This window comes from Panthera pardus, unplaced genomic scaffold (genome assembly GCF_024362965.1).
Source record: "Panthera pardus isolate Hobbes unplaced genomic scaffold, ASM2436296v1 HiC_scaffold_1, whole genome shotgun sequence".
NCBI lineage: Eukaryota > Metazoa > Chordata > Mammalia > Carnivora > Felidae > Panthera > Panthera pardus.
In genome coordinates this window covers 76,741,686-76,767,365 of record NW_026526654.1, presented here as the reverse complement: position 1 = coordinate 76,767,365, position 25,680 = coordinate 76,741,686, and the positions used below count along the sequence as shown (strand labels likewise).

The window sequence follows — 25,680 nt, the reverse complement described above, 5'->3', positions numbered from 1 at the left end:
CATATACTTTGAATTATCTTTCAGATATTGATGATAAATAGAGATGCTATTACATTCATATTAGCATTAGAACGTGTGAAGATATGCATTTTTTGACATGACTTGCCAAGGTTGTGGTGGAATCTTTGGGTGTGAAACAAAACCAAACTAACTCATCAGTGTGAGGATGAAAACTGTCAAAATGCTTCTTTTACACCATCTTGTCTGCATATGTTTTATTTAGCATCACTCAAGTGGCTGTTATATGCTAGTCACTATAAAATACACATACAATAAAATTTATAGTAGATTCTCAAGTAGTATGATATGCAGTATTAAAACCTCAAAAGCTGACTACCACTCTGGCTACTTTAGATTTTTTTTTAAGATTATTTTAAAAACAGGGCAAGAGGGTCTTTTGCTTTGAAATTAACTGGACTATTATGGCAGTAGGAAGCTTCCAGTTAAGTTCCCTTTACTTCCTCCATTTATGTATTCATTTTTCAGTCAACAAATGTTTATCGTACCCCTGCTATATGTCAAGCACTGTACTGCATGAAAGAGTGTACAGGAGTTAATAAAACAGACTTAGTCTCAGCGCTTTTTGGAAAGAGTCCAGTCCAGAGCTGAGATGAAAACTCAGGTAGTTGCCAGAAATCTGAGGCCAGCATTTCTGACAATAGGTTGAGTGGGGACTGGACCAAATTGGAGAGTTCATGCTTAACTACTTGAAGACATTGGACTCAAATGTTCTTGAAACACTATCGCAACCAAAGAAAATACAGCCTTCATTATGATTAATATGGATTAGAGATGGCATATGGTAAAATATTTGCAAGTCATTGTAGATTTTTAATTTGCTCCTATAAAAAAGAGATAAATGAGGAGATCACTGTTTCTAAAGTAACTAGAATATGTAAACATTCTTCAGGTTTTTAGTGCTGATTCATTTAGTGTTCCTTTTGGCAGAGCATTTCCCTCTGTCACTCACACATGCTCACCTGATTGTATATAATGTTAAATAAGTAGAAGAGGTAAACAAACAAGGTGAGGTGAATACTAACTATACGTTCGCAAGCACGGAGTCCTTCGTGTTGCGAACATTTGAACCCATGAGCTCTTAAAAGATAGATAGCTTTTTTTTTTCTGCTATGTTCCATGCTTTACTAATTTGTTCTTTATATTCTGTCAGACAAACATGATAGGAAAATGTTAGCAAATTAAAGACTCCTGATGTGTTAATAAATTACTCTTGCATTGTTCCCATGCTTCATTGAATTTCTTAATAGGAACTTCGTACAAATGGACTAGAAACCCAAAACTATCCTGTATAAAAATCATTAATAAACAAGATTTTAATGTATGAAAATATTTTATATACCTAATAGGAAAGTGACATTTCAAGTATAATATTATAATTGGAAGGACAAACTACTATAGTGAAATATAATAGTAATGAGATGACCATTAAGAAGGACATGAAAGTCTTATTGGTATAATCAATACTACAAATGAAATATTTAATACAGAATTTGTTAATCTTCAAAAGCTCAAGGAAGAATTGGAATATCTGAATGATGTTATTAACCAGGAACCTTCTAAAAGGTCTCTAAAAAGCAAAAGAAGTGTTTGTAAACAAAGATTGGGACCCGTGGAATAATTTCTAGCAGTGGATAATTCTACGATTGGTTTCAGTAAGCACCTTTTTTAAAATTTTTTTTTAATATTTATTTATTTTTGAGAGAGAGAGAGAGACAGCATGAGAGACAGAGGGGCAGAGAGAGGAGGAGACACAGAATCTGAAGCAGGCTCCAGGCTCTGAGCTGTCAGCATAGAGCCCGATGTGGGGCTTGAACTCAGAGAGTGCAAGATCATGACCTGAGCTGAAGTCAGCAGCTTAACCAACTGAGCCACCCAGGCGCCCCGTCAGTAAGCACCTTTGAAGCCCCAAATAATTTTCATGTTCTTTATTGTATAAAAAACATAAGAAGCTGTGAGGGGTTCCTGGGTGGCTCAGTCAGTTAAGCATCCGACTTCGTACCCGTGAGATCATGACCTGAGCCGAAGTCGGACGCTTAACTGACTGAGCCGCCCAGAAACCCCTCACAACTTCTCCAATCTTGCAGTTTGTGGGTTTGAGCCCTGCGTCGGGCTCTGTGCTGACAGCTCGGAGCCTGGAGCCTGCTTCAGATTCTGTGTCTCCCTCTCTCTCTGCCCCTCCCCACTCGCACTCTGTCTCTCTCTCAAAAATAAATAAACGTTAAAAAAATAAGCTATGAAATATACAATCCCTAGAAAATTGAATTTTTTTTCTTTCTTTATAATCCCACATTACACTGGCTTCATGAAATTCTATGTTGTTAGAACTTCTGAATGAAAGCTTGAGAAAACCCAGTTCATATTGGCTTGAACAATAAATCAGTGTTCTGACTGAAAATTCAGAGGCACGTTTGGTTTTCAGCGAGATCTTCAACAGTGATACATATAATAAAGGTTCTTTGGTTCTTTCCTTCTTCGGCTCTGCCTTCCCCACTTGGGCCTCAAAGTTCGTCTCCACTGAGTGGCCTCCAATAGCTCCAAGGACTCCCCTTCAAGTATTAAAATGGCTGTGTCAGTTGTTCTAGACCTCACATCATACAACCCAAAGGAAAAGAAAGCATCTCACCGAGTAGCGCTCATGGAAGACAGAAGAAACTTTTCTTTCCCAGAAATCCCAGAAAATGTCTCCTTATTTCTCACTGGTGCTGCTTAACAGGGAGGGGAATATGTTCACTGGACATGAAATAAGCCAGTCGTTTCCCATGGTTGGAGCCAAAGGTAGAGTCAGGATCACACAAGACATCTGTCAGGGAATGATGAGGTGAACGTTGACCAAAGGGAATTTGGATTTCCATTCCCTAAAGAAAGAGGACTTAGTTGTGGTCAGCTCTCTGTTATAAAGTGTCGAGTACATTGTATCTGAGTTTCTTCTCTTCTATAATCTAGAGAGTAGCAAATAAATTACAGGTTTGTTTGCACACGCTACTATATAAAAGGAGCTTTTGCAAGGTGCTAAGAGGACCTTAATGTATAGTCCTCACCCTGGAGGAATATTCACTTGTTATGAGGGGAAAAAAGCCAATAGGCAATGGATTTTTATTACATGCATACAATTTTAGTAGATGAACATCAGGTGGAATCAGAGATAAATTTGCCATAAAGCTAATGAAGCTTAAACTTCAAGGCCCCTCATGTTTCAGGGGCTTCCTATGCCTTGCCCCTCATTTTACGCTCATAAGCATAGGTTTATTTTCATAGAGAGCCCCCCTCCAACAAATTCCTAAGCCCTCTGGACTTCTTTTTCCTCTTCTTTAAAGTGAACACAGTACTATTTACATAATAGGGTCGTTGGAAGAATTAAACGCACTAAGGTAGGAAAAGCACATAGCGTAATATCTAGCACACGGGTAGGATTCAGTGACTGGTAGCTACAAAACACATTTCTATAACTGTCAGCTGAGGGCTCACTGTCTTCGGTACGATCGAAAAAAATAGAGAGAAAGATGGTTTGATTTAATTTTGTTCTAATAAAATAAAAAGCAATACCTTTTAATAAGATACAGAGTCATGGGGCACCCTGGGTGGCTCAGTCGGTTAAGCGTCCAACTTTGGCTCAGGTCATGATCTCGCAGTTTGTGGGTTTGAGCCCCGCGTCGGGCTCTGTGCTGACAGCTCGGAGCCTGGAGCCTGCTTCAGATTCTGTGTCTCCCTCTCTCTCTCTGCCTCTCCCCTGCTTGCACCCTGTCTCTATTTCAAAAATAAATAAACATTAAAAAAAAAGATGCAAAGTGATATTCTCATGCAGAAAGTAATTGCTTTTCATCTCTTTAAATTGTCAAATTATCAAAACCTTAAACATCCAGATACTGAAGTTAAATGTTTATTGAAACTTGAGATGCACATTTATTTAGACTGAAATATTTTCTGACATTTATAATATTCATATTCTTTCTTTAACCCAGTTAATTGAACAAAGAGCACAGGAACAGTGAAAGTTCTTTATCAGTAAAATTTATTAGACCCCTCATTTTGATTAGCCTTCACAGGTTGTAGTGTTATGTATTACCTGTACAAGGTAGAGGTTATGTTTATTGTTTGGCATGATGGACAGCAAATGAAACAATGTGTCATTGACTTATCTTTTCAGTACTCAACCAGTAGTGGGTGTCGACAATTTTTCCCTCCATGTATACAGATTTTCCTTATGGAGATGCAACGTTGTGGCGAAATCTATCTTAAAACATGATATATGCTAATGATTCAGTTATTCACATATACTCACACGAACCTTGCTCTTAAATTACAGTGGTTACATGGCTTTGACATGAAGCACAGCCTCTGCTCATTAAAGTGTAAATGGAATTTTCCTATTTCCCAGTCATGCCCTCTGATAAATGAAATAGTTTCATCACAAAGCCAAGTCCTGCTAATATTGACATGAGCGTTAAGACATCACACACACACACACACACACACATACACACACACACACACACACACACCCATTCACTGAGTGGAAAAAATATATTTTGTTAACACAGGAATTGTTTGACTGACAGATGATGATAAGCATAACCATTTTCCCAAATTATTATGCCACTTAAAAAAAGGAAGTGATAATGCCTCGAGGCTTTGAAATGTGATAATGCAAATGAACGCACTGAAGTGTGAATACTCTTCAGCCGTCCATCCATGATAGTACAGCCAAACGTCTATATACCATATAGAAGAGAGTTTACCTTGTTAGGTGTGGGGGGTGCTCCATTCAGCAATGTGGCACAAGTTTCTATCGTTATTTTATCTTTTCTTTTTCATCTTAACAATATCTAAAATGAAATTCGTTCTGTTTATTTTAATATATAATCTCACTAATGCTTAGGTTTTAACAACAAAGCCTGAAGAATGGGCAAAACTACTGAGTGTATTAATAGCTGACTATGATGCTATAAAACTTGGCAGAAGATAAAAATGTGAATGCGTGAATTTAATTCTATACCAAAACCCGCCAAAAACCTACTGCCAAATTTGAAATACTTTTCTAAATACATGTTGAATGTCACCTTAACGTTAGTATACCCCAACTTGAAAACTGTTTTTGTTAGACTTGCTCATACTGCATTGTTGAAGGAGAGGTACTATTTTGAGACGGAGTATTGATTGGCAGTATTTGGAGACTGTTTTAAACTCATGGAATAATCCAACCTGAGGGTATAACTTGCAAAGGGGGGAAATGCAAAAAAGTCACCAATTTCAAAATTGGGTTTATTTAAATTTATATTTCTATTCACGTACTTGCTCTTCCAGTATACAAGCATTTATTGCACACCTACGTTGTGCCAAGTACTGGAGATAAGAAGACGATAGGATGGTTGAGCGTCTGACTTTGGCTCAAGTTATGATCTTATGGTTTTGATTTGTGAGTTTGAGCCCAGCATCAGGCTCACTGATGTCAGCGCAGAGCCCATTTCAGGTCTTCTGTTCCCTTCTCTCTGTCCCTCCCCCACTCCTGCCTGTGCTCTCTCTCTCTCAAAACTAAATAAAACATTTTTTTTTTTAAAAAGACAATAAGAACTGGTTCATACCCTTAAGAATCTATATTCATTTTTAGTTTACCCGCTGGCATATTATGTTCTTTTCCTTCTAACTGAAAGAAAGAACCAACTAAGTTCAGACAAAGAAAAAAGTTGGTTCATAGGCACTGTGATAACCAGAAATAGTGAGGTGTTTTTTTGTTCACTTTTATCTCCACTATTTGTTGGAGATATGTAATAGGGTGACAGGGAACTTTGAGCATGTACACAGAAGTCCCAAACCGGTCCCATCCTCTGCCAGCTTATGCTAAATGTCCCCTAGTCTCTTTTCTAGTTCCTTCCCATTTAGCCAATTGTCCTACCCCTTCGGAGAGAAAGAGAGAGAGAGAGAGAGGGAGAGAGGGAGAGAAAGAGAAGAAAGTGCTAGAGCCTGTCCTGCTTTGAAAACTTTAAGCTGTCAGGGGCACCTGGCTGGCTCAGTTGGTACAGTCTGCAACATTTTTTTCTCTCTTTTTTTAATTTTTAAAAGGTGTTCATTTATTTTAAAAAGTGTTTATTTTTGAGACAGAGAGACAGAGACAGAGACAGAGCAGAGTGGGGGAGGGGCAGAGAGAGGGAGACAGAATCCAAAACAGGCTCCAGGCTCTGAGCTGTCAGCACAGAGCCTGATGTGGGGCTCAAACCCACAAACCATGAGATCATGACCTGAGCCAAAGTTGGTTGCTTAACTGACTGAGCCACCTGGGTGCCCCATGCAACTCTTGATCCGAGGTCATGAAGTCGAGCCCCATGTTGGATGTAAAATTACTTGTCAAATAAATAGATAAATAGTGAAAGAAAGAAAAAGAAAGGAAGGAAGGAAGGAAGGAAGGAAGAAAAAATGAAAGAAAAGAAAAGAAAACTTTAAGCTGTTAGAGAAGGAACTGGGAACCATAGGAGCACTTTTGCAGTGTATGTTCTTAAAATACTACCTGTAGAGAGGAAAAGAGCCTGCTGATGCCCTTTGGGGTCGCATCTGAAGCACAGCATTATTAAGACAAAACTAGGCCAGACTCCATCTCCTTTAACGTTTCTCTCCAGCTAAAACAGAATTTTCAGTAGAGATGGTCCTGAAACTAATTTGTAGGCTCATCATTATCCTAGTACTTAATACTTAGAAAGCCCTTAGAACTGACACATGAAGATTTAGGATATTTAATTATGCCTCCATTGTTTTTTTATGTCAAAATTGGTTACTTTTCACTAAGATATTTAAAATAATTTCTTAGGAATTATCCCGGGGTAATGATAGTAACAGCCAACATTTGACATGCACTTCTTGTGTAGTCATTGTGCTAAGCACTTTACATAGATTTTCTCATTTTATCCTCACAACGTTATTATGGATTGCATCGGTTTTATAAGTTGCATTTCCTTTCATTTGTTACCTATTATTTCCCTACAATAGGTAAATAGAATATACTGAAAAAAACAAGCAAACAAAAAAAAAACTAAAAACAGGGCACCTGGGTGGTTCAGTTGATTGTCTGACTTTGACTCAGGTCATGATCTCGTGGTATGAGTTTGAGCCCCATGTCAGGCTCTGTGCTGACAGCTCGGAGTCTGGAGGCTGCTTTGGATTCTATGTCTCCCTTTCTCTCTGCCCCTCCCCTGCACACACACACACACACACACACACACACACACTCTCTCTCTCTCTCTCTCAAAAATAAAACGTTAAAAAAGTTTTTTAATAATAAACAAATTCTAGTGTGTAATAAATCTTTTAGATGCCCCCACCTTTCCTAAAAGCCCTACACTATGGACAGCCATGTGATAGGAGCAGAGGAGGCAAAGAAATGCATTGAGGGAGCCATTCTCCACCTCCAAAGACTGTGTGGAACTGACAGACCTGTGAATATGCTAATCAATTTTGCTAATCAAAATTCAACTTTGGCTCAAAGTCTCTCTCTCTTCCTAATGTAATTAGTCATGTTTATTCATCCTATGAAAAAAATGTAAAGAGAATTGCACTCAAGTATAGCCAGCAAAATATACGTCTTAACACATACTTACCAATGCTTCAGTACTTCGGCTTCTGTTTCTTAGGAATGGATGTGGGAGTTGTGTGGAGAACAGCTGAAGTTCACCCGATGATGAGAGGCCATGTTGTGCAGCAAATTGTGAAGGGGAGACTTTATCTGTTTAAGAGAACATTTTCACACATTAGAAGTACAACCTTTCTTTTCTTTTTTAAAGATTTTATTTTGAAGTAATTACTACACTCAACATGGGGCTCAAACTCATAACCCTGAGATCAAGAGTCACTCACTCCACCACGAAGCCAACCAGGTGCCCCGAAAATGTTTGTATTAAAAACTTTCTTAGCTATAAGAACACCCCAGAGCATAACCACAATGGAAAGGTCATAGTGTGAGTTCGAAAGATTTTGCTTCGTTGTGGCAAGCAAGCTTTATTTTATTTTGACTTGTTGGTATAGCAATTTTCAAACATAAATAAAAGTACCAAAAATAACTAATACACTTAGTTATTACTAATACACTTAGTACTTATATATTATAATTACTTACATTTTTAGCTTTGTTTTTGTTCTGCTGAAGTATTTTAAAGTAAATTAAAGATATATCATACCTTACCCATAAATACTTTAGTATGAAAAAAGCATTTTTCTTCATAACCAGAACACCATCATCACCCCATACAAGACTGACAGTTAAAACTCCCTAGCATTATCTAACACTGTGCTTTAAATCAGATTTTCCCACTTATCTCCCATATACCTTTAAAATTTGTTTTTTTTCAAGCCAAGATTCAGTCAAGGACCTCACGTTGCACTTGATTTTTATGTCTTTCAAGTGTCTTTTAGAATAAAATAGCTCCTAACCAGCACCACCCCCCACTTTTTTCATGATATTGTGTCATCGAAGAGACTGTTCCAGTGTTTTTATAGAAATCTCAGCTTCTGGATTTGTCTTATTTTCTTCATGTTGTCATTAACTTCGTTTTAACTAGTGAAGTTTTGATATATGGTGATTCAAATATCAGTGAAAATTAAAAACAGGAATTTATATTTGGAAATATATGCTCTTTATTGTTTGCTAGCTGAAATATAAAGTTATTGTAGTTAGATTAAAATTGATAGAAGTTTAAATGTTTTCTGGGTCATATAATTGAAAAAAAGCCCCTAACATTCTATACATGGGATAAACCAAATTCTTTTTTTTAATATAGTTTATTTATTTATTTGAGAGCGAGCGAGCATGAGTGGGGGGAGGGGCGCAGAGAGAGAGAGAGAGAGAGAGAGAGAGAGAGAGAGAGAATCCCAAGCAGACTCCGCTTTGTCAGCATGGAGTCCAATGTGGGGCTCAAACTCACAAACCACGAGATCATGACCTGAGCTGAAGTTAGACACTTAACTGACTGAGCCACACAGGTGCCCCTGTAAACCAAATTGTTAATCAAACAGTGCAAAGGGATTAGGGAAGACTAAAATCTCCATTATTCTCACTTGTCATTTTATGTATATTCTTCAAAAATTTTTTCTCTGAATACTTAAGCAAAAATAAATTGCATATGTACTATAAGATTTTTAGGAAGCCATTGGGGGTGCCTGGGTGTCCCAGTCAGTTGAGCATCAGACACTTGATATTGGCTTAGGGCATGATCTTATGGTTGAGAGTTTGAGACCCACATCAGGCTCTGTGCCGAGCATGGAGTCTGCTTGGGATTCTCTCTCTCTCTCTCTCTCTCTCTCTCTCTATCTGTCCCTCTCTCTCTCTCTCTTGATCTGCCTCTCTCTCTCTCTCTCAAAATAAATAAATAAGCTCTTTTAAAAAAAAAGAAAGAAAACTATTGATAATGCTGTGATGCTGAAATTGCTTATGATGCAAATGGCCTTTTTCAACCCTGGTACTCGTAATAATAATTTACTATTACCTATAATCCATTCTCCACACAACCATTGGAGTTATCTTTATAAAGCCTACTTCAGGTCTTGTTTTTGTCCTGCTTAAAAGCATTCATTGACTCTCCCCTTCACTTACCATAAAATATGTTTCATTTCCCTCATCTACAAAGCCATATGATATGCCTCTACCTATTTTATCACCTCATCTCCTAAACTCTTCCTCTCGTCCGCTATACTTTAGGCACAGTCTTTCTGTTCCCTGAACATGTCAGTCAGGACACCTTAGGCCTTTGTACCAGCTCTTCCTCTGTCGTGAATTCTCATTCTTGAATTGCATTTGACCAGCTCCTTCTGGGTATTTACATCTCTGCTTAGAGGTTCTCCTTGAGAGATGCCTTGCTTATCACCCGGGTGCTCCTATCCTATTAACTCTGTTTTAATTGTCAGTAGAGCACTTATCTCTGGTATTTTCTCATTTACCTGATTGTTTATTTAGAATCCATCTGTTTCTGCTCTAAAAACACACACACGTACACACACACACGAATACAAGCTTCATGAAAACAGCAACCTCATTTGTCTTATTGTAGGGCCTAGAGTAATTTCTGACACATAGTAGGCACTCAGTATTCACTGAACGAATTTATCTTAGAGTTTTTTCAAATCAACCTTTTCAGTTAGATGCATAATATGCAGCAGTATGGGGATATCATCATTTATGTAACATTTAATTATTTTTGAGAGAGACAGAGTATGAGTGGGGGAGGGGCAGAGAGCAAGGGAGACAGAATCTTAAGCAGGCTCCAGGCTAGTAGCAAAGAACCGGACGAGGGCTCAAACTCACGAATTGGTGAGATCATGACCTGAGCTGAAGTCAGCCACTTAACCAACTGAACCATCCAGGCACCCCATCACCATTTATTTAAATAGTCCAAATCAAAACCACACTGAGGTAACACCTCGCACCAGTCAGAGTGGCTAAAATGAACAAATCAGGAGACTATAGATGCTGGAGAAACGGGAATCCTCTTGCACTGTTGGTGGGAATGCAAACTGGTGCAGCCACTCTGAAAAACAGTGTGGAGGTTCCTCAAAAAGTTAAAAATAGATCTACCCTATGACCCAGCAGTAGCACTGCTAGGAATTTACCCAAGGGATACAGGAGTACTGATGCATAGGGGCACATGTACCCCAATGTTTATAGCAACACTCTCAACAATAGCCAAATTGCGGAAAGAGCCTAAATGTCCATCAACTGGTGAATGGATAAAGAAATTGTGGTTTATGTACACAATGGAATACTACTTGGCAATGAGAAAGAATGAAATATGGCCTTTTGTATCAATGTGGATGGAACTGGAGAGGGTTATGCTAAGTGAAATAAGTCATACCGAGAAAGACAGATACCATATGTTTTCACTCTTATGTGGATCCTGAGAAACTTAACAGAAGACCATGGGGAGGGGAAGGAAAAAAAAAGTTAGAGAGGGAGGGATCCAAACCATAAGAGATTCTTAAAAACTGAGAATAAACTGAGGGTTGATGGGGGGGTGGGAGGGAGGGGAAAGTGGGTGATGGGCATTGAGGAGGGCACCTGTTGGGATGAGCACTGGGTGTTGTATAGAAACCAATTTGACAATAAATTTCATATTTAAAAAAAAGGTAACATATGTAAATAAAATAATAATAAATAAATAGTCCCTTATTGGATAGTTAGACTACACCTAGTTCTGTTTTGTTTTGTTTTTTTGCCATTTCAAGCAATGCTGTGAGAAATACAAATATCCTTGTATCTGATTCTGTCCATGTTATAAATTCCTCCAAGTGGAATGATCGGATCAAAAGCAAGTGCATATTTTTAAAAATATTACCAGTTTGTCCCATGAGAAATCTATACCAATTTATATTCCTACCAACATTATTATGACATATCATGTTTTGCTCTACACTGGCTAACATTGATATTGTGAAACTTAATTTTTGACAATCTAATGAATAAAAATAGAGTTTATTTGACATTTTAAAACTTACCAGTGTACTTCTGACTTTTAACTGTAAGGAACAGAAAATCAACTTAAACTGGCTATAACTTCAAATGTAAAGTTTTTATTGGCCCATATAACTGAGAAATCAGCAGGGCGCCTGGGTGGCATAGCCGGTTGGGCATCCAACTTTTGGTTTCGGCTCAGGTGGCCATCACATGGTTTTTGAGTTCAAGACCTGCATCAGATTCTCTCTCTCCTTCTCTCTCTGCACCCTCTCCCAACTCGCACTGTCTCTGCTCTCTCAAAATAAATAAATAAACTTTAAAAAAAATAACTGAGAAGTCGGGGATTGGTCAGTTCAGGAAAACTGAATCCAAGGGCTCACCAGTGTCATGGGACACTACATCTCTGGTATTTTTTCTCTTTGGCTTCATTTTGAGACAGGCTTCCTTATGTTACTGCAGTGATGCCTTTGTAACCCCACTAGAAAAAGAGAAACCTTCTTTCCCAGATAGTTTCAGCAAAATTTCATTGGAGTAAGTTGAATCATCGGCTCATTTCTGTACCAGTCTTAGTAGCCATATGGATAGAAGATGCTGATTGACAGGTCTGGATCACACGCTCACCCAGGGCATCTGGTACTGGAGTCAGCCCACCTGAACCAGGTATACCGAGAGTAGGGAAGGAGTGGTTCATAAAGGAAGAAAGAGTAATGCATGGTGAACAGAAAGAGAGTATATATCCAGTATACTGGATCAGCTGGTGCTGTTTTTCCTATATATATTGGAAATTTGCATCTATAAATTGCCTGTTCATCTCATTTGCTCATTTACTCAATTAGATTATTCACCAGTTTCTTATTGATTTGTAAGGGCTCACTTTTTAAGGAAACTAGCCTTTTATCATATGTGCTATAAATATTTTTTACTTTGTTGTTTGTCTTTTGATTTTGCCTAAAATTTTTCTCTAAAGTTTCCATGTGGAAATTTAAATGTTATATAATCAGATCAGTCAGTCTTCCCTCACTCAGAATTTATTATGTACCTAAAAAGAACCAAGTAGTGTATTAGGTTCTCAGAACATAGAAATGAATAAAAACGATTGCCTTGAAGGGCTAGTCTACTGGGTAAAAAAAAGTCATAAACCTGCCTATTACCAGATAGTGTCCTGTAGGCCTTCACAGATGAAATTTGAGCTGCTTCCGGAAGAATGCATTGAAATTCCCTGGTCAGATAAGAAAAGAGGCAGGGAGTTTCCTTGAGCACAGAAGCATCTGTAGGTATGATTTCTGTACGGTCAGTCATAACTGAGAATTTTAAGAATGATGATAGACAGCTCATGACTGAACAAAATGAAAAGACAAGAATTCTTGAAGTTTCTTCTCAGGATTCCCAAGCCCTTGGTTACTATAGTGAAAGATAACAAGGTAAGTTCGATATGTTAGAAGCTCAGATATGTTGAGAGTATTGAGATAACAAAAGCGATACTTACTTAGTGAGCCAAACGGATCAATGGGCTCCACCCCGCTGCCAGCTATGTGTAGCACAAAGCTTCCGCTGGTTCTGTGAAATGGATAGCCTCTGACTAGCAATGTGATCTTGATTTGACTTTTCTTCATTGTTCTCATTTATAATGTGAGAGAGTTGGACTGGTAGGCCTGTAGGGTGTATTCCGTTTCTGAGGATCTGTGATGGTTGAGGAATTAAGTAGGCAGTTATAGAAGAAAAAAATGACATCAAGATCAGAATTTCATATTTAGCAATGAAATGGCAGTGTAGTGCTGTGGAAAGAACAGAGGCTCTGGTACCTGTTTCCTCCTCATGAAATTGGGTCCATAATGAATGCCTTGCCCACCTCAGAAACTTATGAAAATCAATCTAGAAAATGGATGTGAAAACCATTAGCATTTGCAAGCCGAGAGCACTCGCAATCACAAGCTCGTAAATATTTTACATACACAAGTAGAATCCTAATACTGTGAACATGGCGAGGATTTTCAAGTTCTTTTTGAAATACCAGACTTCAGTTATTATTAATATTACTTTAATTGGACCTCTGATTCCTCCTTAAAACCCTTTTTTATTCCTAAAACTTGTGATCTATTTTAATGGCATTGACTATGCCTCAAGCCAATCTACACTGATTTTATTTTTTTACATTCAATAAATTTCATTTACATTTATATTTTATTTTGTGGTGATTTGTTTCTTTTTTTATTTGATTTGATTTTTTTATTTATGTTTTAGCTAGTTGATGTATAGTGCAATGTTGCTTCCAGAAGTAGAATTCAGTGATTCGTCACTTACGTACAACACCCAGTGCTCATACCTTCTTTTGTTTTTTTTAATTTTTTTAATGTTTACTTACTATTGAGAGAGAGACGCACACAGAGCATGACCAGGGGAGGAGCAGAGAGAGGGAGAGACACAGAATCCAAAGCAGGCTCCAGGCTCTGAGCTGTCAGCACAGAGCCCGACGCGGGGCTCAAACTCACAAACTGCGAGATCATGACCTGAGCCGAAGTGGGTCGCTCAACCAACTGAGCTACCCAGGAACCCCAAAATATTTTTTTGTTGTTTATTTTTTTGAGACAGAATGAGAGGGGCAGGGGCAGAGAGGTTGGAGGTGACAGAGAATCCAAAGAGGGTATCAGCAGCAAGCCCCAGTGCAGGGCTCAAACCATGAACCATGAGATCATGGCCTGAGCTGAAGTCAGATGCTCAACTGACTAAGCCACCAAGGGACCCCTTTACTCATACCTTCTTAATACCCATCACCCATCCAGCCCATCTCCCTCCCACCTCCCTCCATGAACCCTAAGTTTGTTCTCTATCATTAAGAGTGTCTTGTGGTTTGTTTTCCTCTCTCCTCTTTCTTCCCCCGCCCCCGTATGTTTATCTGTTTTGTTCCTTAAATTCCACATGAGTGATGTCATGTGATATTTGATAAAAACCCTTAACAAAGTAGGGATAGAGGGAACATACCTGAAGATCATAAAGGCCATATACAAAAGACTCACAGCTAGTATCATCCTCAATGGGGAAAAACTGAGAACCTTTCCCCTGTGGGCAGGAACAAGACAAGGATGCCCATCTCACCATTACTACTTAATTTAGTACTAGAAGTCTTAGCCTCAGCCTCAGCCTCAGCCTCAGACAACAAAAAGAAATAAAGGCATGCAAATCAGCAAAGAAGAAGTCAAATTTAACTATTTGCAGATGACATGATACTTTATGTAGAAAACCCAAAAAATTGCCAGAACATCATGAATTCAGAGTCTCAGGATATAAAATCAGTGTGTGGAAATCTATTTCTATACACCAACAACCAAGCAACCATAAAAGAAATCAAGGAATCAATCCCATTTACAATTGCACCACATTTATTTTTGATGCATTTATTCATATCAATACAGCTGTATGCCCAGACTTGCACATTCTCTAAAGTTCTTTTAATTCCTCATAGAGTACCATTTACCCAGTTAGTGTTTTTTTATTTAAATTATCTTTTTTATTCATTTTTACCTCTTTAATTTATGTACCTGTCCCATAAAACTTGTAAGGTTTTATAAAGATAGAAAAGTATTGATAGGTCAAAGCTAAAAGAAAAGAAAAGAAAATAGGAAAATGTAATCAAAGCAAAAGTTTGCACTCAGAAATACGTACCGTAAGGATTCTAGCCAGAACTTTTCAGGGAGCACTACTTCTATTGCCTGTTAATAGTTATTATAAAAACAAGAAGAAGGATGAAGTTTTAGTAGAAAGAAAGAAAGAAAGAAAGAAAGAAAGAAAGAAAGAGAAAGAAAGAAAGAAAGAAAGAAAGAAAGAAAGAAAGAAAGAAAGAAAGAAAGAAACATTGGTGTGAACAAAATTAACCAATCCTTTTTATAATAGTATTTCTCAGAGCCTTTAATAACGTAAATCTCCATGAGCATCTGTCAGGATCTTTGCTCCATATAATAAAGTCACAGGTTTGTTTTTTGTTTTTTGTTTTCAGGAAAACAAAGCTTTTTGTGGTATTTAAGACGGAGACAAATGTCTCTGTTTAATATTCAAACAGGGGAAATAGAGTGATAGAGTAGAGAAAATCCTCAACACCATTTCTTTGATAAATTCAGTTGTATTTTGGGGTGCCTGGGTGGCTTAATCAATTAAGCATCTGACTCTTGATTTTGGCTCAGGTCATGATCTCCATGGTTGGTGGGTTCGAGCCCCCGCGCCTGGCTCCACACTGACAGTGGGAGCATGCTTGGGATTCTCTCTCTCCCTCTGTCTCTGCCCCTCCCCTGTGTGCTCGTGCGCGCGTGCGCGTTCTCTCTCTCTCTCTCTCTCTCTCTCTCTCTCCCAAAATAAGTAAATAAACTTAAAAAAAAGAACATTTTAAATTCAATTGTGTTTTATGTAATGTTACATGTATAATTTTCCACCAATTTTATACGGAAAATAGTTCTTTTTGCAAGCTATGTACACTTTGTAGCAGTTTGAGGAACTGGATCATAAGAATAAAGTGCTGCAGAAGTGGGATTTTTATTTTTCATTTTTGCACTGCGATCTGCTACACTTTATCTGTTACAGGGTCAAATTGTGGCATACAAACTGACCAGAACAAAATCATAATAAATCTAATAGCAGGTTGTAAACTTTCAGTTAAACCTGTTCATATGGAAACACCTAAAAGGCATAGAGGTGGCTGTTTCTAAAAGCCTACTGTTTGTGAGAAATGGAAATTGGCAACAATTGCTATGGTTATTATGGTAAAAATGGGAAAAGATTACAAAATAGATTTACTTGTAAATGTAAAATTTACATTTTATTGAGTAAAGTTTTACTTTTTCACCAGAATTCCTGCCTTATTCGTTTGCTAAATCCAATGGTTTTGACATTGCATTATTTGCCCAAATTTTAAAACGATAACATACTTACCACCATATCAACTTATACATGGGTCAGTAGGTAATTATAGGCAGGTAGATGATAGATAGACAGACAGATAGATAGATAGATAGATAGATAGATAGACAGATACACACACACACTATATGTTTGGATCCCATAAGAAAATATGTCATCTGTGATGAAATTTTCATTTCTCAGACATTTTGAAGCATTTTTCCTTTACATGATTTATTGCTAATTGATTATTAGAACAAAATTATAGATAAATAACAAGAACAAATTAGATCATATACATTTTGTTTTATAAAATTCATTCCTAAATGTGTTAGATAAAAATTCAAACTTGGAAATGTATTTTAAGAATTTACTGGGGCGCCTGGGTGGCGCAGTCGGTTAAGCGTCCGACTTCAGCCAGGTCACGATCTCGCGGCCCGTGAGTTCGAGCCCCGCGTCAGGCTCTGGGCTGATGGCTCGGAGCCTGGAGCCTGTTTCCGATTCTGTGTCTCCCTCTCTCTCTGCCCCTCCCCCGTTCATGCTCTGTCTCTCTCTGTCCCAAAAATAAAAATAAAAAAACGTTGAAAAAAAAAATTAAAAAAAAAAAAAAAGAATTTACTAAGGGAGGCATATACATACTTTAATACTGTGCAACTGTTTCCTACAAAATATTATTCTTTAAAACATTCCAATAAAATGACATTGGATGAAACTTGAGTAAACTTAAAAGTGTAAATATTTATTTTATCCCTTTTTCAGTAGTTGAGGAGAAGGCTGGAAAATATTAGAGGAAGGACTTTTACCTTTTTCAAGAAGGTTTTGTGAGGTCTTACAGAACCAACAATCTCAAATAATGGCAATCTTTACAGATCGTGCAGACGTTTTATGCGTGTGAAAGATCCATTAACATATTCAAGACAGAACAAGGTATTAAACATTTTAAATGCTTTGAAAAAATAGACTTTTAATACTGAGTTAGAAAAACAGACGTCTGTACATCTAAGAAAGTATAAAATATGTTGGCCATCTTAAATGAAAAAGGATGTCAATTCCATTACAGCTCACATTCATTCTACTGTAGTCATTACCCTTTTACCAAAACATTAATGACACATTTGTTTTAAATATTATTAATATTTTATATGACATTTAATGAAATGACATAGCCTTTTTGTTTCTATGTAAAAAGATTTGACAGATGAACAGTGAAATTTAGCAAAGAAAATTTAACCCTTCGAACATTTAGAAACATATTAAAACAAAAGTTCTTAATATTTTTTGAATAATTAAGTTAAACCAAAGTTTTAAAAAAAATTTTAATAAGTTTTTTAGTCTTTAAGTTATAATTAGGTTAAAGAAAAATGAACATAGTTTACAAATAATTTTAATGTTAAAGATAAGAGCCATTGCAAGTAAGAGTTTATTATAGAAATTCTAACAGACTTTTAACTGCTGACATCATTGTGTTATTTGAATTAGTCCCCTGGGACCCAAAGAAAAAGCTTACAAGCAATTCATAAATGAATCTTTCTCTCTTGTGTAACACCATTTGTCCCATTGAAACACTAATTTTCTACTACTTATCTTGTTAAAATTAAGCCCTGGGGGGAACTTCATAGTTAACTAGTAATATTAAATTTTGAATAAAGGAGTTCTATATTATACTTAGTATTCATCTTTTCTTCTCTCTCTCTCTCTCTCTCTCTCTCTCTCTCTATATATATATATATATATATATATATATATATATATATAGTATGCATCCTAAAACAAAATAATGCAGCTATTATCTATCATGAGATTGAACTCCATGTCCCATAAACCAGAATCAGACAAAAACTGAAGCTAAAACAATTTGTTCCTTGAAATCATGAAGACTATATGCTAGAAATTCTTAATGATTATGTGTGCCAAGAAGTTGGAGACAATGATCCAATTAACACAAGCTTTGTTGAAAAAAAATATATATGTGTGTGTGTCTGTGTGTGTGTGTATATGTGTGTGTGTGTGTGTGTGTGTGTGTGTGTGTATAATGCTCAGGATACTGAGCTTCACTATAGGGATTAACATCATAATTGGGAGTGTGGTGGTACTGATAGGAAAGGTCTTAGTGACCTTACAAAATGCTTTCTAAGGAATCTGAATTGTCTGGATTATTTTCATCAGCCTTAGGTTTGTACTTTCACTTAATAAAAAGTATACATGATTCATTTGTATAGTAACAGAATGGAACTAGCATTCCAACAGGGTTTCCTTATGGGTCATTATTATCTTTCACAATCTGGGTGGCCCTCTAGTAGGATAAGGTTTTCTCTAATATGGTTATCACATGGTCAACTTCCTCACTTTCTCCTCATTGGATTTCCTATGATCAAGCTAAACTTTTATTATGATTATTGTTACGGAGGCAGGCAAATGACATTAAAAGTATTGGTTTTGCCTTGATAGTTTAAACTGGATCATTCCTAGTAATCCAGTTTGCTGAAACTTTTTGTAAATCCAGAAACTGTGCACATATAAGTCATCCTCCTGAGAGATTTTTAGCAAGTAATCAATATAAAAATCAAATTTGATGAAACATAATACAAAATAATTTCTTTATGCTCTATGGTTAAATGAATGGATGGTAAATACTTTCAGGATAAATAGTTATCATATAGAATGTTTAATATGACTGTATTAAGTGAAAGTCTTCTTTTCTCTTTGTATAGCCAATCGGTGCTTTGAACCCAAAGAGAGCTGTGTTTTATGCAGAACGTTATGAGACATGGGAAGATGATCAAAGCCCCCCCTACCATTATAATACACATTACTCAACAGCAACATCTACCTTATCCTGGCTTGTTCGAATTGTGAGTATCTTCATTAAATTTCTATACTTGTTATTTGTTTTAAACAAAGGTTAGAGACCAGTGAAGTAGAAACGAGAGATTTCAAACTCTAGCAAGACCTGAATCCTTTTTGAAAATAAGTTTTCTCATTTGCAAAATCGGGTTAGGAAGATAGATTATTGTGAGCTTCTTAAGCCTAAACCAGTTATAAAAGGAACCAGACTCCCGGAGTGCATCCTTAATATCCACTGTTTCCTTTGTCCACTGAAGGTCGCAAGCTGGCTCTCTCTCCTGGCCCTCTCAGTCTTGCTTCTTGGACAGTATACCTCAAGAACAATTTCTAAATGTTTGAAAGTCTTCTTTCTGTTATTTTTTTATTTCTCCTAACTCATGAAGGTCTCTCTGATCTTTCAAATACATACACACATAGACACGCACACATACACATACATACGTAACATGCATGCACACGCATGCACACGTATGCACATCCATGCAAGCTTCCTTGCCATCCCCACCAACCTTGCAGTTACGTTCTCTCCCTGCATAGTCACATGTAAACACAGCCTCCACTAAACTGCATTGTGCTAGGCTCATCTCTGCTCATCACATCTCATTCAGTCTTTAACCTGGCTATTCAGCTTCCACACCCATCACTTCACTGAATTGTTGTTGCAGAAGTCACAAGTTATGGTTCCCATCTCATACCGTGATCTATCTGAATGAAGCATTTGGCATCATTGTTCACTTTCTTCTTCTTGAAAGTCTTCCCTTCCATGGTTCCTTAGACAATATCCTCTCCTGCTTTATCTCCTACCATCCTAACTGCCCTGCCCAGTCTCATGCTCAGGTATTTTTTTTCTCAGTGTTTCTGAGGTCCCCAGGATTTTTCTGTATACTTTATCCAGGCTATGCCATTCAATTATAAGCTAACGACTTCCAGCTTCTGTCTTCATTGCAAGCATTTCTCTTGGGCTCCCAACCTTTATTTTCAAGTGCCTACCGGATATTTCTACCTGAACATCTCATAATACCATAAACACCATTTCCAAAAGTGAATTTCTCATCTCCTCACAAACCTGTTGTGGTTCTTCCTGTATTTCCAACCTAAATAAATGATGTGATCGCTCACAGAGTTAACACGATCTAGATATTTTCTCTGTTTTGGCAGCCTGCTACATCCAATCAGATATCACATCAGATAGGTTCTCAGCTAAATATCTCTGCAGTCTCCATTCTCTGTTAACCCTGGCATTTCCTTAGTTTAAGTTCCCATTATTTCTCATCTAGATTACTGCAGAAGCCCTTAACAAATCTTCTTGCCTTTCGTCTTGCCTTCTTCAATCCCGTCTAGTTAAGAGCAGTTACTGGAGTCAGATGGTCTGTTTTTTTTTTTTAATTTTTTAAGTTTATTTATTTTTGACAAAGATAGAGTGCAAGCATGAGCCGGGGAGGGGCAGAGAGAGAGGGAGACACAGAATGGCTCCAGGCTCTGAGCTGTCAGCACAGAGCCTGACGCGAGGCTTGAACTCATAGACTGTGAGATCATGACCTGGGCCGCAGTCAGACGCTTAACTGACTGAGACATCCAGGCGCCCCCCCCAACTTTTTTTTTTTTTTTACTATAAGCAACCAAGGAGTATTATGGAATGCTAACCCAAATCTGTAAATCAATATAGTCAACAATGTCTTCTCTCCTTACCAAAATATAGCTCAGACCACTCTTTTTCATGAGACAGATTTGCCTCAGAAGCACATCAGTAAAGTAACCCACATGAAAATGTGTGTACCTGGAACCACATCTTCTATTTTCAAAGATTTTTTTTTTTCTCTGCCTAAATGACAGCTTTAGTTTGGAGGTCTTTCTCAAACATTCTCTCTGTTATGGGGACAAATTGAACTCACCACAAATATAGTATGAGTATCTTTTAAGTAGCTTGTAAATCACTGATAGGTAATATGCTGTAATTACTCTTATTACAAAAAAAGATTTGTCAGAATTATGACTCAGTTTAACTTAACACAAATTTTATATTTTTTATAATCTTAAAGCAGTAGGAGTAATTTTAAAAAGTTAATTTTTGGGGCGCCTGGGTGGCTCAGTCGGTTGAGCGGCCGACTTCGGCTCAGGTCACGATCTCGCGGTCGGTGAGTTCGAGCCCCGCGTCGGGCTCTGTGCTGACAGCTCAGAGCCCGGAGCCTGTTTCGGATTCTGTGTCTCCCTCTCTCTGACCCTCCCCCGTTCATGCTCTGTCTCTCTCTGTCTCAAAAATAAATAAATGTTAAAAAAAAAATTTTTTTTTAAAGTTAAGTTTAACTAACCTATGAGAAAATAAACCCAAATCTTATTTTAAAAATAAACTCTGTAATTATAAACTAAAGAAAAATACATAAAACTTTTTTTAGACCAAAGGTATTGTCTAATTTTCTAAAGATTTACCTTAATTACGTGAACTCAGATTCTTTTATAAAGATGTTTCTGAGCTGTTTCTTTTTTATTTCCTGAGCTAACGGGTTCTTAAGAAATATTTTTTAACTCTAGCACTTTTAAAGAATAACAATTTCTATTTCTTTATTTTCTGTTAATTTTTGAGGAATATGAGATTTAAATAGGTGCCCATTTACCCCTATAAACCAATCAGAACAGAGTACCTTGGTTTATGGGTTGTAATAATTTTTTAATACACTCCAGATGTAGAGAAATACTTCACACTCACACAAGAGTTAAAGGCTTTTCTGAATTACAGACACACAAATATATTGAGGACTTATAGCTTCTATCCTGTAATGTCAGCCACAGGTCAAAACAAAACACAGAAACACAAAAAATTACCAGTCAAGATTTCAAGGAGCTGGTGTCCTTTACAAGGGACATAAAATATGTTCTTATTTGATTTGGGCTCACAAATAGGCAGACCGGAAAACAAAAAGGCTAATAAATTCTCCGATCACCAAATGGTGAGACCATGAAACCAAATTCTCAGTCATTACCACCACCAGTGGGAAATTACTGATTAGCAGTGCATGTTACAAATGTTATAATAAAAATATCAGCAAAGGGGTTAAAAAAAAAACCTAGAGAAAAAGTGTGTCAGTAAAGTTAAAGTTATATTTGCTGCTTAGAATTCACTCTACAGAGCAAGAAAAGGGATACTGGGGCTTAAGCAACCCTTGAGATATACCTCCTGTGTATTTGGCTTCATAGAGTTCATTCTCAAAGGGACTTCCAAAACTGTTAGAAAAGGAAGTTTTTAGAAAGCAGTGAAACCAGAGATATTCAGCCTGGGAGGTCTTTTCATATCACCTTGGGTTCCGTCAGGGACAGTCATTGCTGTAGTGAGCCACTGCTATAAGGAGAGTAAGACACCTTTCTCAGGTATTTTGGTGATAAAAAAAAAAAATCAGGAATCATTTCAGAAAGAACATTTCAACTGGGTTGTTTGAGATTTAATTGAGATTATATATGTGATATTATTTTGAAATATATAAATTGGTATTTGGTGGTTTCTGTGTGATCAAATTAGACTGAAGCCAGATTTAGAAGACTTACTTGTGTGAATCTGTAAAAATACTTGCTATCAACAGCTTGGTTTAAGTTAACAATCTTGTATCTCTAATAAAGCTAAATACTTCCTCAAGACATAAATGATAATTCATCCTTGAATTGATGTATTATTCCAGTGAAATGGAGTACAAATTGGAATCTGTACAAGAGTCTGGCAGAAATTCTATGCACATTCATTCTACACATCCTCTTCTAGTGTTACCTAGAATAGTGCTGCACCATGGAAATAGAATGCAAGTCACTTATGTACTTTGAAATTTTTAGTAGCCACGTGTAAGAGTAAAAAGAAATAGGTGAAATTAATTTTAACAAACATATTTGTGAACCCAGTATATTCAACGTGTTATAATTTCAACACTTAACCAACATAAAAATTTTTAATGATATATTTTACTTTTGGGGGCTACTGAGTCTTTGAAATCCAGAATGTCTTTTATATTTAGGGCACGTTCAGTTTGAACTAGCCATAGTTCAGGTACTCAGGAGTCACATGTTGCAAGTGCCTACTGTACTGGACGGAACAGATCTATAGGACTGCTTTTATGGGGACTCATTTAGCTGACACATCTTATGTCACGCTGTTATAAATAGAAGTATCCTGGTCTAACAGCTTAGTAAGCGTTTAACCTAATGGCCCAGGGAATTGTGGTTTCCTCATTCCTATCCCATGGAGTTTAAGAAGTAGAAAATGCATTAAGATTCATGTCGCTAAGACTTTGTTCAAAAAGACAAAACACAGGTGAAAGTATTTGCCCTTTACCTTTCAAGTCTTTTGGACCCAAAGTCATTAAACTCATTATTTGTTTCAATCAGTTTATTGAGTACAACAATGATAATAACTGCTTTAAGATGCTAATCAACTACATATCTCATTACTTTAAATTTAAAATATTATTTTAGACAAACTAACAGTGAAGTCACTTGTCTGAATTACCAGACTCTGTAAAGCTTATTCCTTGATAGCAGCCATTGGGCAAATGACGAATTAACTATTATGGTGGAGTTTGGAGTTTCCCCAGATACTAACCAGCATAAAAGGCACACTTAACTTGGAATGTTTTTACTTTAAATCTTACCCTGAACATATAGTGTATAACATATACACAAAAGTAATTAAATCTTACTCTCTGACCTTTACATCCCTCAGTAACCTATTCACCTTCCAAATTCACTATATTCCACCTACATATTCAAATCTCATTTGTCTAATATTTAATCATAATCTTTAAGGAAGTTAAAGAGGTTGTGCAAAAAAAGTTCACTTATAAATTAGTTGTTTGGAATTTGAGACTTTTAAAAATAAATTACGGTTTTTTTTGGAAAGCCTACCCAAGAGCCTGTTCACACCAAACTATATCTTTAAAAGTGTATCTTTCTAGTGAAGAAATAGTGGAAACACTTTTGCAGGTATTGTAATTAAAACCAAAAGATAATGCTACTGAATATATTGTTATGTAAGTTTCAGGTATACACCTTTATGATTTGACATCTGTATTCCCTACATAGTGATCACCCCAAGTCTAGTTACCATCCACCACCACACAGTTGACCCTCTTCACCCATTTCACCCACCACCCAAACCCTTTCCCCACTGGGAACCACTAGTCTGTTCTTTGTATCTACGAATTTGTTTTTGTTTTATTTCGTGTGTTCATTTGTTTTGCTTGTAGGTTCCATATGAGTGAAATCTTTGTCCTTCCTTATCTGATTTACTTTGCTTAGCATGTAATACACTCAAGGTCTATCCATATTATTACAAAGGGCAAGATTTCATTCATTTTTATAGCTGAGTAGTAGTCTACTGTGTAAATGTACCTCAACTTCCTTATGCACTCATCTGTCAATGGACACTTAAGTAGTTTCCATGTCTTCATTATTGTAAATTATAATACTACGATGAACATACGAGTACATGTATCTTTGCAAATTGGTCTCTTTGTATTCTTTAGACAAATACCCAGAAATAGAATAGTTGGGTCATATTATAGTTCTATTAATAACTTTTTGAGGAAGCTCCATAAAGATTTGGAATTTTTAACCAAACGCCTGATTTATAATAAGTATGTAGGTTAGTTACAAGAGTCTTTTTGAAGATTCTAAAAGATACATCTAGATTCATTTGGAAACAATGTGAGAAAATAAACTTGTAGAGTTAAACAATGCACAATACAAATAACGGTTCCTCCATTTCCTAGAACGTAATGCTGAATTTCTCAAATGTAAAATGGGAACCATTATACCTACTCTGAAGGATAATCATGAGGACTGAATTAACTGAGATAATACAGTGCTGAGGACAGAAGGGTGCTCAGTAGCTCTTATTTCCCTTCCCTTTGATCTTTATTATGCTTCGTGTCACTTCCAGATATACACCTCTTCTTTGGTATAGTTATGTACCAAACCCTACCCATTACCCATGAATGGGATTTGCTTCAAATGAAATGAAAGGAAGGAAAAGAAGGCAGGTACAGGGGAGAGGGACTTAAGAAAAGACTTACGAGATTATGGAGCAAATATTATAGAAGACAGAAAATAAAGGGGTTGAGTGAAGAGAAGAGAAACAGGGGAACAGAGTTAGATTGCCCAGTAGGGAATTGATCAATCTGTAATCATTGAAAGGCAAGAAAGGTTGTTAGTGGTATCTTTGCAGGGGATAAAAGTGATGATAAAATTCAGTGGGACAGGTATTACCCAGCGCAGGCCTAGTTAGTTTGGTTTTCTAGTACTAAAGCACTGTTGGAAGATAGGAAGTGATCTTAGGGTAGATGTAGTTAGGAGAAGGAGGAATGCTATCAACGATTCGTATTGCAGGACCTAACAGGAAGTTCGTAAAGCCCAAGAAATGCCAGCATTTTAATTTCTGAAATTTCTACTTAGTATTTATTCATTTGTACATCTTGCAAACAGAAAGCTTTTCTAGTATAATGATAAATCATCTACTGTGGTAATGTATA

General features: G+C 36.9%; 1 protein-coding gene across 9 annotated transcripts in view; it reads left to right on the top strand.

The window, feature by feature from the left end:
* NBEA (neurobeachin) overlaps positions 1 to 25,680 on the top strand; it is a 678,493-nt gene that overhangs the window by 572,498 nt on the left and 80,315 nt on the right. For all 9 annotated transcript variants that reach the window (XM_053900309.1, XM_053900303.1, XM_053900292.1 and 6 more), the window contains one exon: positions 19,042 to 19,182. In XM_053900309.1, coding sequence (XP_053756284.1) covers positions 19,042 to 19,182 — 141 coding nt within the window. The remainder of the gene's footprint in view (positions 1 to 19,041; positions 19,183 to 25,680) is intronic.